The sequence below is a fragment of the Eleutherodactylus coqui genome, chromosome 1 (genome assembly GCF_035609145.1).
Source record: "Eleutherodactylus coqui strain aEleCoq1 chromosome 1, aEleCoq1.hap1, whole genome shotgun sequence".
In the NCBI taxonomy this organism is placed as follows: Eukaryota; Metazoa; Chordata; class Amphibia; order Anura; family Eleutherodactylidae; genus Eleutherodactylus; species Eleutherodactylus coqui.
Window position 1 is genome coordinate 70471081 of NC_089837.1, and position 15363 is coordinate 70486443.

At 44.4% G+C, this 15363-nt stretch overlaps 1 protein-coding gene across 1 annotated transcript in view; it reads left to right on the forward strand.

The window, feature by feature from the left end:
- Positions 1 to 15363, forward strand: part of NBAS (NBAS subunit of NRZ tethering complex) — a 616392-nt gene that overhangs the window by 446578 nt on the left and 154451 nt on the right. The window contains exons 45-46 of the mRNA XM_066597064.1: positions 4414 to 4629; positions 5473 to 5675. Coding sequence (XP_066453161.1) covers positions 4414 to 4629; positions 5473 to 5675 — 419 coding nt within the window. The remainder of the gene's footprint in view (positions 1 to 4413; positions 4630 to 5472; positions 5676 to 15363) is intronic.

Consider the following 15363-nt stretch of genomic DNA (forward strand, 5'->3'; position numbering starts at 1 on the left):
ACAGGTTGGGTAGCACGGCCCCGGTAGTGGAGCACGGCCCCGGCAGGTCATTTTCTCATCCTTCGACACAAGCAGATGAATGCTTCCCCAGTATAGTATAATTTCTTATATTGCAGGCGTTCCCCTCTCGCCTCGTTCTCGGCTGCCAGCGCCGGCCAATAATTTGTTTAGATCAAATAATGCTTGTTCTGTAGTAATGAACAAAACGTGGCGCTCAGCGTTGTGTTCTGAAGCTCGGCTTCTCTTTGAGGCTTTCTGTTCTCTGTCTCAAGTGTAAGAGTCGTACAATCTATGATCTGAATCTGTCAAAACAAGCGCGTTGAGGAGACGGAGCGTCTGAAGCTTTTCACACGTCGGTTTCCTGCTCCAAATATTTAGCGTCTCTCACATTCATAATATTTGAATAATTCTTCTCTTTCATGATAGTTGTTTCATGTCACAAGTCGACAAGTGTCAAGAGAAGCTCTTCAGTGACTCACTGTCAGGAACATTAGTGCATCCGCTCTTTATTCCCTTAACATGCGGGGGGATGGGGGGTCTGTGCCTTTAAGAAAACGGACCCATTAATTAGGTTGATGGGTTTTATGTGTCATTTGTGTCCTTTTTTATCACATTGATAAAGTGAAAATAGTTTGATATCTATCTTGTGCTTTTGGATTTTTTTTTTGCCATCTAAAACCTGTTTTATAATTCTTGGAAGACCTATAAGAAGGAGATAAAAAAGGTCTTTACTCTACGTTACTGATGCAAAAAATATATATTTTACTTTCACCCTGAGATATGAGCGCTGGAAGTTAAAGGCCCAGTGCCTGAGGCTGCACTACTGAGAGTCTGATGATAACATGCACCCTTCTATCAGGGCCCAATGCATATGGCCGTATTTGCAGTGTGGAAATCGAGGCCGGTGTCCGCCCCCGGATTCCACTGTGAATACCTGCCATAGTATGCTATGCAAAATCGCTTTTCCCTGCCCATAAGCGGAAATCAATTGTGATCCGCATCATCGTGTTAGTGACGGTGCGGGTAACTCTGTACTGCGTACCTGCGATAGCCGGCACATCCGCAGTACAGAAGAGGAAAAATGACAGATACGCAGGGGTTGCCATCGAGGCACAGGGTAGGATTCTGGTGCAGGATCCGGAATCTGACCTGGCTGTGTACATGCAGCCCAAGACTGGGGTTCTTATGTTTGGAAAGAAACATGGCTTAGGGCTCATTCACACGGGCGTAAGCCAATTTCATTTGTGTAAATACGGTGAGTATTTAAGTGATCAAAAAGCGCTTTTGCACGCATATTTCGCCCACTCCTGCACGTTTTTGGGCATGCAAATATAGTGCGTATGCAAAAAGTAGGCAGAAGGGCCCATGCATTTGATGCACGAATACGCAGGTTTCCTACATGTTCGCTGTGTATTTGCACGGTCCATTCTCTTCAATGCAATATTGTGCCGTGTAATGGGCACCAAAATAGGGCGCGCCACATATTTTTTCATGCTGTCGAAGATGTGAACAAGCGCAATGAAATCAAGGGTTTCCGTTCACTGTGTAGTAAGCGTGCAAAGATTGCACGCGTAATGCACCGTGAAAACACGCTTGTGTGAATGAATCCATAGCGCATGTTCACACTTGATGGATTTTCCGTAGCGGCAAATCCGCACCAAATGATATTGATTTTGGTGCAGATTTCACCTTCCCAATTGAAAGTGTAAAATCCAGGGCAAACTCTCACCAAAAGCAAATTTGCTTTGTTTTTTTGCATCTGAGAATCTGTAGCTAATTTTTCAGATGTGAACATCCCTTTAAGGCCCAATGTCCACGGGCGGACTTGAATTGGGGAATCCGTGCTATCTGCAGTTCAAGCTGCCCGTAGTGAAACATGAACGTTCACAGCTTTTGGTCCGCATAGATGGCTTCCATTGATGGCTTCCGCGGTGAAGCAGGAGTTTAAAAAAAAAAAAACTCTACTGCACATGTGCAGCGGCGCCCGGGCTTGTGCTTCCGCACACATGCGCAGTGAAGACCCGGACAGGTACACATGGTCTTTGGCAGCAGGTAGAGTCGGATTCTGCTGCGGGCTCCCGCATACACGTCCCGTTCACATTAGTCCCCGGCTCCAATGGGGCTCATAGTTTGCTGTCCCAATTTCAGACCCACAATGGGATCAATTTAAAGGGATTCTGCCAGATTAAACCTCAGCTAATCATAGGTGTGCGAAAATAGGATAAGGGTAAATGCACTTTAAGTGAGTGTCCGGACACTTTTTTTTTTTTCTTCAAAATGCTCAGAAAGCTTTATAATAATTAAAAGTAGTATTACTCATCTTCTTTCCTGTCACTCATGCTGCGACACTGCTTTCTGTATTTCCTGATCACTTTTAACCTGGACATGTGACAGCTGCAACCAATCACTGGTCATCATGGTCCTTTCTCAAATATATGACTGCAAAGGGAAAAAAATCAACTCAAATATCACTGAGAGCGGCCATATCTACCCATATAGTAATGCAGAGACACACAAGGGCGGGTACAGACGCCACTTCATAGCAGAATGCAGGCAGGCAGCTTCCTATATGGAGGAGCATTGCACAAGTGTAAGATACTGATGAACAACCATTCACACACCTACCATATATTGGGGCAGTGGCTGCTTATTATTATACTTGCCCAATGGGAGTAATGTCCCATTGATACATGTAGTGCACCATGCTGGCTTACTACTTATTAATGACGCTACATACAATTCAGTCCGGCGGGTTGCCCTGCTTTTCAAAGAAGCCACACCGGACTGACACCCCGGGCTCCCCCAGCATCCAAAACCAGACTGCTTACTGCAAAAAATAGCGGTTAATACCGATAAATATGAGGTATTAGTTAAGTATAATACTACCCCCGCCCAAATATATGGTAGGTGTGCGAGTGGTTGTTCATCAGTATCTTACACTTGTGCAATACTCCGCCATACAGCAATCTGCCCGTCTGCATTCCGCCGGGAAGTGGTGTTTATACCTGACCTTGTATATCTTTGTATTAGTATGTAGGTAAATATGGCCGCTGGTAGTGATATTTCTGTTATGGTACTTATTGACATGGACATGTGATTGTTGCAGCCAATGGGTAACTGTAGCCGATCAGTGATTGGCTGCAGTTGTTACATGTCCATCTCACCATGGAGCAGGAAGGCCAGTGATTGGCTGCAGTAGTCACATGTCTGTCAGCAGGGACAAGGAAGTACAGAGACCAGCAGGGAACCCTGTGAAGCGTCAGATCGGGGACAGCAGGAAATTGATGAATTATCACCTCTTTTATTATTTTTAAAGCATTCTAAGCAGTTTTAAAAAAAATGTAAATGACCAGACAGCCCACCAAAGTTTCCACTCAAACTGCTGCATGACCTCCAAAATCACCGTTTCCGGGTATGCAGATTAGGTGTGAACAATCCGATGGGCAGCTTAAACCCACCCCCTGCTTAGTGATTGACATCTCCATCTCCCTTGAACAAGGACAAAAGAACCCTTTTCTCCCTATCCCCCACCTCTAGTGAGCATAGGTTTATGGGAACAATTAACGTGACGGACTGCCTTTAACAGGGAACCAGTTAACCTATCACCATGTTTCTAGAGTGGGGAAGGGCACAAACCAGGGAAACACATACAAACTCCATACAGATGTTGCACTTGGTCACATTTCAACCAAAGACCCCAGCAAGGACATGTGTACTAGTCAGCCACTGTGTACAAATATGTGAGTAGACAGTACAGAGATCTGTCTAATAATCTTTGTATACCTTGACCTGTAACCATGACAAAGAAACATCCTCTATGTCCAGAGGTAAGATTGCACCATCACCATAGATAAGGATTCTTTACTGTAACAGCAGTGAGATCATGAAACTCCCTAACACACAGTGTGCTAATGGTGGATTTGTTGAAAGACTTTATCATACGTTATGGGTATTAGATTTATGGTAGATGGTTTGTTAATCCAGAGATTTATTTTGATTGCCATAAATGGAGCCGAAACAACACTTCTTCTTCAGTGGGGAGGTTGCCTTTTTCTGGAGTAACACAGTAGGATTATATATATTGGACTGTGCCTTTTAACAACTGTATCAACGACGTCATTATATCCTTAAGACCTTGTGTGGTTTCACTTCTCCAAACGCAACATCTACCCTGCCTACCTGGTTTGCAAATTAGCAGTTTTGCTTATATACAGTAAGTGAGGACATCCATACATTTGGACATTTGGTAGGCATAAAGTCTCCATGACCTCACTGCAGATGGGAACGTCATCATAATTTGTCAGTAGGCCATCATCTCAGCATGCAGTAGAATTTCAAATCTAGACTAAATGGTGATACTTGTAATATAACAGATTCTAATTACATAGGCTGAATGTGTTTTCTACATGTTAGTTGACAGTGGGTGACAGGATGGAGATGACAAAGAAGACCATTGCAGCAGTTAAACAGTTTATTGAGAAGCAGAAGAAGAAAACATCTGGAGAAGTCACTGAGGCCTCACAGTCCTCTGTCACCTATGACGTGGTGCTGAGCCACCTACAGCAGTCCCTTGCTCACCTGGAAACTCTTGGTCATGACTTTGTTGGCCACTTGAGAAGTTTGGACCAGGTAAGACTCTTCCAGGAACAGCACTAGCCACGTAATTCTATCCCAAAACAGTAACTGGTGCAATTTCTGTTTTATCGCAAGTATTTAGACTAGTTGAGCTTTTTGGGATAGTTTTATCCCAGCTTGGGCACCCACTAACTTTTTGTTAAAGGGCTAGTCAAAGTGCAAAGCAACTTTTTAAAAATCGACCCAGACCTCTTAAAACCATTGTTGCCAGGGTACTTACCCATCCTTTGCCCTAGCGTTCCAGAGCTACTTCCTTGCATTTATCGGGGTCTTGATTGCGGAATGTAAACCATCTGACTGCAGCAGCCATTCAGATGCACAGCAGTCAGTTACCATTCACCTGGCATCATGGCTCCCAGCATCTGAGCAGTGATTCCAGGAGAACAATGCCTGTCCACTGTGGCCTCTGATTGGCTGCAGTGGTCAGGTGGTTTTCGTTCCACAACAAAGACCGGAATGATGCAGCACTTGATCACCAGGGTAGAAAACAGGTAGGTGCCCCATCTTGTATTACTTAAACAGACGTGGATCAATTGTCAAAAAATGTTGCCTAACACTTGGACAATCTCTTTAAGGATCTTATAAAATAAAATGGACTTTTCAGTTGGCAGGTTTCCTTTAACTATTCCTATTGACTACTGGGATAACAAATTACATTGCTTCTTAGCCTAAACTCATCCAGAAATGTTAATATTTCTTGGTACATCTGGTCTTCTATTCCATGATTTCTAGCCCATACAGTCTAAATACAGGACACCTGATCCCTTCTCTCCTTTATACTCTTCTTCAGAGAAGCATCTCTAGATCCTTAAATTGTATCTATCAACTAATTTCCAGGATCGCATGCAGAAGTACTCACACATGTACGATCTGTCGAGATCCGAGAACGAGAAGCTGAAGAATCTGGCAGTCACAATGTGTCTTGACGGTCAGCCTCTAAACGCCATACAGAAGTTGTTGGAAGTATCGGTTGGTGATACAGGCATCAGTCCAAAGGATATTGTGCAGAGCTCAGCCGAGAGAATCATCGCTAAACTGAGGTAATGACATCGGCTACATTTGTTCTCAAGTTGGTGGAAAAGATTTTGGTATTTTTGTTTTTCTCTTTAATTTCTGCAAGGGATTGCCCACCAGAGCGTGAGACATTGGGAACATCCTGGTAAAACCCCTTTAAGTCTGCTATTGATGTCTCATCGATTTGCAACCCTTCCCTCCAAAAAAGCTTCTCGGCATACTGGCGAAAATACTGTATCGTACACATCTGATGGTCAATGGGCCTCAATATCTCTGCTCACTGAGCCATTAGATATGGCCATAAAATTGACTTGTGTGATCAAAGTAAAACATCCAATTATAGGGGTTATCCGGTGAAATAAGTTAAGTTGGGTTCATGCCTGCATCGGAAGTCCCAATTGGAGCCTCCGGCACAGATACAGCATAGGCTTCCAGGCAAAATAGTGCAGCATGCTGCGCTATTAGGCCAGATAGACCTCATTATAGTCAAGGGTTCTGTTCAGTGCCTTTTGGTTCTGCCATGTGCCAGATCTGGAGGTTACGGTACTTTCATTGTGCAGATGCAAGGATGGAGGTGAACAATGGAAATCGACCTGAAGCACAGACGCTGGTGTGAATTTGCCCTTATTTATTTCTGCCCAGTCGAAAATCTACGGCACTTAGTAAATATGCTTTCATTACAGAAGAGATGCCTTTTCATCCTTCCGTCAGTGCCGATTCAGCAGTTCTACTTCTGCATTTTCTTTGAAGCAGGACAGCAATCCCCCTGGCTCAGTGTGTCCAGTGACCTATATGAAGGGAGCTGGCTTAGTTATTGGCATTAGTCTGACAGTCAGCCCCCTTCATACACACCATGGACAAAATTGCTCTCTTGTGTCGAAACAAAAGCAGAAGTAGAGTTGTCGGATTTTGGAGCTAGTGCTGACCAGGAGACATCGGTATCACTTTCTTAATAAAAGTATATTAATAACAGCTAGTGACATCAATATTAAGTTTGGCCACAGCAACTAACTTTTTATGTCCCTAGGTAACCCCTTTTAGTGGCAAAAACTTTGTGCTTCTGCAGATTTATAAAAGCTTTAGTTTTTTTACTTGTAGTCTGATTTTGCCTCATTTTTGGTTCCTTTTGATTACTTACTGCCCCCACCGTTTATAATTTGTTTTCTTCTACACATCAGCACTAATTGGATATAGCTACCTATTCTGTCTGAATAAACATGATGCAGGTGTGACTATAATGGTTTCCTTTTTCTACTTTTCTTTGGCTGTCTCTACGCAGCTATGGCATTCAGCTGCCCCCAAAAGGGAAGGGTTCTGAGTCTACTGGAGTATGCAACGTTTGAAGGCTATAGACACCTTTTTTGGGGTCTAATTTTTTTCACTTAAATGCATGTGTTTGGGGTGGACAATCGTTTTGCAATTGGGTTTAATTGAAAATGTTGCACCATTTGTGTTCTGTAGCTTCTACATATCACTGTATATAGACACTGCACTGTGTAAGGCCTCATGTCCACGGGGAAATTAAGAATTAAAATCCAGAGCATTTTTCCCGCACGCGGATCCGCGCCCCATAGGGATGCATTAGACAACCGCAGGTAGTTAAATACCTGCGGATGTCATTTTTCCCTGCAGGCGCGGGTCCCGTGTGCAGGAAAAAATCCGGCCATGCTCCATTTTAGTGCGGGTCTCCCGCGGGGACGGCTCACGCAATCTTCTGTTGAAGCCTATGGAAGCCGTCCGGATCCGCGGAACACCCGTACCAGAATTAAACTCACCTGCTCCGGGCGATGCAGTTCTTCCCTTTTTCGCGGCCGGATCTTTTTTTTTTCGGCCCAGCGGATGTGCCCGGCGCATGCGCGTGGCACGCTGCCGACATGCCGAGCACATCCGCCGGGCCGAAGAAAGAAGATCCGGCCGCGAAGAAGGGAAGACACGCATCGCCCGGAGCAGGTAAGGGAAGACACGCATCGCCCGGAGCAGGTGAGTTTATTCTTATTTTCAGCCCTCATGTCCGCGGGGCAGGAGGGACCCGCTACGGATTCTACATATATAGAATCCGCGGCGGGCCTGATTTTCCCCGTGGACAGGAGGCCTAAGTCCCAGTATGAGAACTGTAAGTGAGGCCAGACTGAAGGCTTAGGGCCCTTTTACATGGGCTGATAATCATTCAGATTCCTGGGGTCCATTAAGAATCTGAAGATCGTTCAGTGTAAATGCATCTACAGACTGTACAATGAATGGTAAATCTATGAACTGCTTGTTTATTATGATCTCTAGCCTGTTCCTCCTCCATTCATTCAGCGATGATCGTCCTTGTATAAAAGCACAAGAACGATCATCATTGGGATGACTTGTTGGGCATCAGCGCCCCACAGGTCGTCCCATGTAAAAAGATCCTTGGTTTTCAGCCCTGATCTCTTTTCTTCTGCACTTTTTATCAGCTAATTTATGGCCACAGGCAGAAAAATCATCTGCAGTTGCATTTGCTTACCTGTTTCACGTCAGGCGATAATCAACCAGTGACTTTTTTAGATGAGCCGCAACGAAGCAACTAGTGAATTTTTTCCTCGTCATCCAGTTGCTGGCCGTGTTTATATAGAAAATCTATCGCTTAGATTTGCTTTTTGAGCATCTAATCGGACAACAGTTGTCCCGCATAAAGACCCCCTGGGACTAAAGTTCCAGATATTGTGCAAAACGTTGTATTAAACTCTATTGCAAATATTATCTGCCCAAAATACATGTATTTAAATGAAAAGTAAAATTTGTACCCCAAAGCAGTCCAAAATATTTGCAAAAAACATATGACAATCAACTTTTTTGTCATGTGATTGGTTTAAAACCTAAATATGTTTCATAGAGCAACTAATCTTTGCCATAGATGCGGGGAAATATTTCTGGGCACGGATAAGACCAATTAAAAAAATAGGTAGGCAGCCATTAGTTTGACTTGGGGTAAGTTCACACACAGCTGATATGTTGTGGGATTTTAACTGCGTATTGCACCCCGAAATTCCACAATAATGCATAGTATGATGTAAATGAATAGGGGTCTTTATTAGAGATGAGCGAGCATACTCGCTAAGGACAATTACTCGATCGAGCATTTCCCTTAGCGAGTACCTGCCCGCTCGGAAGAAAAGGTTCGGCTGCCGGCGCGTGTGACAGGTGAGTTGCGGCATTGAGCAGGGGTGAGTGGGGGGGAGAGAGGGAGAGAGAGATCTCCCCTCCGTTCCTCCCCGCTGCCGCTCCCCGCCCGCCACCGGCAGCCGAATCTTTGCTCCCGAGCGGGCAAGTACTTGCTAAGGACAATGCTCGCTCTTCTCTAGTTTTTATACGCTGCATTCACTCAAAGCGGAAGAAATCCACAGCAGAAAATTGTAATATTTTCGCTGCAGATATCATTCATCACAATCTAATGAGTGAAATCTGCTCATTTGGGGATTTTGGCGCAGATTTGTTCTGTGATGTATATTTGAAGGGCTGTCACAGTGCAGAGGGATCAGCCCTATTCTCATCTGCACAAGGAAAGACTAGAAGCAATGGGATGAAACTGAAAGGGAGGAGACACAGATTAGATATTAGAAAGCGAGGGTGATCAATGAGTGGAACAGGTTGCCACGAGAGGTGGTGAGTTCTCCTTCAATGGAAGTGTTCAAACAAAGGCTGGACAAATATCTGTCTGGGATGATTTAGTGAATCCTGCATTGAGCAGGGGGCTGGACCCGATGACCCTGGAGGTCCCTTCCAACTCTACCATTCTTTGATGTCTCCTCAAGGGATTGTCTAGTTCTTCTTCCTCGGATTGAGAAGCAACCGCAATGGAGAATCAGGACCCAAAATTAAATGGCGAATTGCATTATGCCATAGCACAATGTTAAGTATCGCAACGAAATGTCGGAGAGTCAACGCAATCATCTTACCAATCAATATTACGTCTGCGAAAGTTCAACACTGACAAAAATGGACTGGAGGAAGATCGATGTCTTTGAACTTTGATGCTAGGGCAAATTCCTATGAATTCCTTGGACCGCCAAGATCACGAACCAAGCAGTCTTAGACTGCATCAAACCAAAGTTTTCATTAGAGGGTTAAATTACGGAGCAGAGGCTCTCATCCTTTGGCCACATAATGCAAGCTAATTCATTAGAAACATTGAAAATTCTTGGAGCGGTCAGCGGCAAAAGAAGACCTGGCCACCAAAGAACACTGTGGCTTGATTCTATCAAAGCTAACGCCAATATGCAGATAATCGAACTGAAAGAAGCCGTACAAAACAGAGAGGGCTGATCCATAAAGTGTCCAAGAATCAGCCCCCACTAATCGGATAAAGATAAATAGTTTGGAAAAGTCTTATGGGGGAGAGTCTCACTGTTGAGACCCTCACTAATGCCAAGAACGGTGTCCCATGTCTCCTTCTCCTCTGGTTATTTTCGTCAGCCATATTGAAATGAATGGAGCAGCACAGTGCATGCTCAGCCACTGCTCCATACAATCTCCAAGTCACTGCAAAGGGTGAGGTGAGCCCAGGGTGAGGGACATGGGACCTCTGTTCTCGGTATTGGTGGGAGTCTCAGCAGTGAGACCCCCACCGATCAGACTTTTAGAGATAAGTGCTAAAGGTCATTTTATGAGAATACCCATTTTACTATTAGCCCGAATAACTCTGCCCCAGGGGAGCTGTCATATCTTTTATTACATGGACTGCTCATCGATTACAGTGATCAGCACGTAATACTTCATTTTCCCTGTGGAGGCGCAGTAGAAGAACTGCTCACTTGCTGCCAGATTCCATAGCTAATTATCGTCAGTCTTCTAATGGAACGGTGTCGTCCAAAGTGGAGAACTCTTTTAAGGTTATTTCACCGGGGAGAACATTCCGTGGAGTTCTCGTCTAATGTAATATTATTAACTACAAGTAACCTTAGGCTTATATAGACATTGTTCATTTTCAGCAAGATCAACAAAGTTTCAGCGTTTTTGGCTACTACTTCTACTTTGTTCAGCCTTTTAGCAGGGCTTGTTTGCTTTTAGGGCTTTCCAGGACACAGGAGTCTATTACAATCCAGGCCTCTAAATGGATATCCACAATATGAAGAGACTGAACTAATTAGCCCCTTCAGCGCCAGAGGGGAAATGATTAATCACCTTTAGGCCTCTCCAGCACGGAAGGGTTTAAGAGATAGATAATTGTTGTCGATGGAAAATAAAGAATCATCTGGGCACACAGCGCATAAATACCCCGGCCGTCCATGCATAAAATGTGAAGCTCAAACATGGCCCAAAAATTGCTGTAGGAGCTGAAGTGCGGAGAATAGCATCGCAGCGCTGCCACTCGAAATAAATTAATATGAGCTCTAATTACCATAAATAAACTGAGTCCCAACAGGGCCCAAAATTAAATGAGTCTGGAGTTTGCACAGCGCTGTAACTGTATTGATTTTTATTAACTTCTTCCTGACTTGTCGGATGTCTTTTTAATTTAAAGGGGCAGGTGGTAACATTCACAAATGTGTAGGTAGTCAGACTCTCGCCAAATTGAAATGGCTCTTAACAGAACCACACTGATTGGCCACTTTATAAAAGACGCCGGTTCTTTCATCTTCAGAGCTTTCCTGTATGGAAATTGGACAACGTGACGCCGAAGTGCAGCATAAAATCACATGATCAAATTTTCTGTGAATCCACAGTAGATGGGAAAATTCAGCCATCTGAGCGACTTCCAGCGAGGCCTGGTCATCGGTGCTAGACTAGCCGGGCCAAAATTTTCATACGCTGTCAACCATGTAGGGTTTTCTTGTACAACAGTCTTGGGATCGAGAGAAAACATTCAGTGAAATAGGGGTCATGTTGGTGTTTAGATCTCGTCGATAAGAGGAGTCAACTGAGGATGTCAAGAATCATTCTTGGACAGTCAAGCCGATTGCAACCAAATACAATGCTGGTGCTCCAACTAACGTGTCTAAATGCACAACTCGTTCCTTGGCATGGATGGGCTAGAACAGCAGACGACCAGTTCCAGCTACATTACTGTTTAAGAGAAACAGAAGGATGAGACTCCTGTGGGCAAAAAAATATCGCCTGGTCAGATGAATACAGATTTCTGTTGCCCCATGCTGATGGTTAGAATTTGGCACAAGCAGCATGAATTGATGACCCCTTCCTGTCAGCTGGTCAGAACATGTTAGTACCTCCATCTAATTTGCAGGAGCTACAAGAAGCTTTCTGCCTGCATGGCCCAATATTCATGCAGAATGATTTCAACATCGAATGGAATCCATGTCACGATGAATTGCTGCGGTTCTGAAAGCCTAAGGAGGTCCAACAGCATACTAAATGGGGGTCTCGAATACAGCGACCGTTGAGTGTTAAATATTACTTCCACTTTCTATGTTCAGCATCCCTTTAACTTGATAAAAGCAATACCACAACTTCCATATCCAAAATATATTTGTCATCCCCTTAATATCACTACTTGCTACTTAATTTTGCCAATAAGGTTACACCCCGAATTATAGTAATGCCACAACATAGACTAGGCCACTATGACTCTTTCAGCCATCGGTTGTATGAAAGTAGTCAACGGAGCTCATACCTGACTGACCAGTGAAAAATTGGTCAGAAATTGGATTATTTCCGTCCGTCCTGACTTTGTTGGCTGTTGACAGCCCTGCGGAGGAGGCTCTCATTTCACTGATCCTGTTCTTCCCGATCAGTCTGCCATTTTTAGGCAACTTTTATAATTGAATGGTAGGATTTTAAAAAGTAGTTAAAAAAACTAGTAGACATTTCTGCAACCCTCGCCTGTATTGATGTACATGCTACTCGCTAAAAGTGCGTTTAGACTGAATGATTATGAACCATCCAAAAATCGTTCAAGTGAACGATAATAGGCGAAGTTGAATCATTCAGTTTCAGCCGACATAACAAAATCATTGCCGGCTCATTCGCTTCTCATAGCGTTTAAACACTGATCGTTCAATCTTTAAGATCGGAATGTGAAACCGTAAACTAGGAGTTCACAATGTTAAAGCGGCTGCACGAGCGCGAATGAGCTAGTGCATGACGTCACCAGCTCTTCTGCTCAGGCAGGCGACAATGATGAGGTTGTCGTCAGATGTAAAAGGGCCATAAGATATAGGGTTAATGTGTATCTGTTCCCTGTAATAAGACGCGTTCCGTCTTGTTGGATGCGGCCGTCGGCTCATCAGATGCCAGCCATGTGTGGAGTAATAGGTGCTAATAAGACTCCCCCAGACTCCGGCTCTCCAGCGTCCGTGGACGATGGCTGCGAACAACAAGACACTCCTCCGCTGTACACACATGAAATGTGCGATCCAGATTTCTTCTTCATTATGCATTGGAAGCTGTTACATTGTAGCTAAATTATTCATCAATCCTTCACATGGAAATTAGCCCTTGAAACATTCTCTGTTTTGCAACATTCCCCGGGCTGATCTCCGCGGCAGAAATGTATAGTACAATGAGGTTTTCACTTCAGAATTTTAATGACGGCCATTAACGCAAACCCTTCAGTGTGGCGGTCACTGCCGCCGAAGACGCAACCATGGAGTATCCGGCCTTGCCGAGAGGTAGCGCTTTTCCTTTTGTTTTCTCCAAATAGATATAGCTCTCTAAAGCTGAGGGTTTACAGTAGCACAGCATGTTGATACTGATACGGCGCTGTTGGTATGGCACGAACGCAGCTTCATGACGGTGGAAGCGATGTGTTCTCCATTGGGAAAGAGATTTTGAGATGCAGGGTTTGTCATGTGGTCAAAAACTTGATAAAGACGTTCCTAAGTTATATCCGCTTCTGGCATAGATGGGTGACAACCATTATGGCCACCATGCAGCCTCGCTTAGGACCTTTCCTAACTTCTATTGCTCCGTGACCAGGTGAATTTGGCTCTGCAGACTCCTGCAAAGTAGGGTGACAACCCTGATAATGGTGACAGCCATTAGTAGAAGTGATTATTAAGTTATAGAGAGGGGAAAATTTCATTTAAAGGGATTTTCCATAACTTCAGTATTAGGGTACTTTTACACTTGTGATCACGATATCACTGCGTTTTTACCCGTAGACTGACCCTATTTTCGCTATGCGAACATAAAATGTTTTAAAACTTGGTGGTTGTGAACTTCTAAATCTGCTGGTTAGGTGATTATTTAGAGGGTCACTTTGTATTTGGAGCAGATATCTAATATTAAAAAAGCCTACATGTCTCTCTCTTTTTGTCTGTCTTTCTCTCTTTTTGTTTGTCTCTCTCTCTCTTTTTGTTTGTCTCTCTCTCTCTTTTTGTTTGTCTCTCTCTCTCTTTTTGTTTGTCTCTCTCTCTCTTTTTGTTTGTCTCTCTCTCTCTTTTTGTTTGTCTCTCTCTCTCTTTTTGTTTGTCTCTCTCTCTCTCTTTTTGTTTGTCTCTCTCTCTCTCTTTTTGTTTGTCTCTCTCTCTCTTTTTGTTTGTCTCTCTCTCTCTTTTTGTTTGTCTCTCTGTCTGTCTTTCTGTCTCTGTCTGTCTGTTTCTGTCTCTGTCTCTGTCTGTCTGTCTGTGTCTCTGTCTGTGTCTCTGTCTGTGTCTCTGTCTGTCTCTCTGCCTTTCTCTCTGTCTGTCTGTCTCTGTCTGTCTCTCTGTCTGTCTCTCTGTCTGTCTGTCTTTCTCTCTCTGCCTTTCTCTCTGTCTGTCTGCCTTTCTCTCTGTCTCTCTCTGCCTTTCTCTCTGTCTCTCTCTGCCTTTCTCTCTGTCTGTCTGCCTTTCTCTCTGTCTGTCTGCCTTTCTCTCTGTCTGTCTGCCTTTCTCTCTGTCTGTCTGCCTTTCTCTCTGTCTGTTTGCCTTTCTCTCTGTCTGTTTGCCTTTCTCTCTGTCTGTCTGTCTTTCTCTCTGTCTGTCTGCCTGTCTCTCTGTCTGTCTGCCTGTCTCTCTGTCTGTCTGCCTGTCTCTCTGTCTGTCTGCCTGTCTCTCTGTCTGTCTGCCTGTCTCTCTGTCTGTCTGCCTGTCTCTCTGTCTGTCTGCCTGTCTCTCTGTCTGTCTTTCTCTCTGTCTGTCTGTCTTTCTCTCTGTCTGTCTGTCTCTGTCTTTCTCTCTGTCTGTCGCTCTGTTTCTTTCTCTCTCTCTGTCGCTCTCTCTGTCTGTCGGTCTCTGTCTCTCTGTCTGTCTGCCTTTCTCTCTGTCTGTCGCTGTGTTTCTTTCTCTCTCTCTCTGTCGCTCTCTCTGTCTGTCTGCCTTTCTCTCTGTCTGTCTGCCTTTCTCTCTGTCTGTCTGCCTTTCTCTCTGTCTCTGTCTGCCTTTCTCTCTCTCTCTGTCTGCCTTTCTCTCTCTCTCTGTCTGCCTTTCTCTCTCTCTCTGTCTGCCTTTCTCTCTCTCTCTGTCTGCCTTTCTCTCTCTCTCTGTCTGCCTTTCTCTCTCTCTCTCTGTCTGCCTTTCTCTCTCTCTCTCTCTGTCTGCCTTTCTCTCTCTCTCTGTCTGCCTTTCTCTCTCTCTCTCTCTCTGTCTGCCTTTCTCTCTCTCTCTCTCTCTCTCTCTCTGTCTGCCTTTCTCTCTCTCTCTCTCTCTCTCTGTCTGCCTTTCTCTCTCTCTCTCTCTCTCTCTGTCTGCCTTTCTCTCTCTCTCTCTCTCTCTCTCTCTGTCTGCCTTTCTCTCTCTCTCTCTCTCTCTGTCTGCCTTTCTCTCTCTCTCTCTCTCTCTCTCTGTCTGCCTTTCTCTCTCTCTCTCTCTC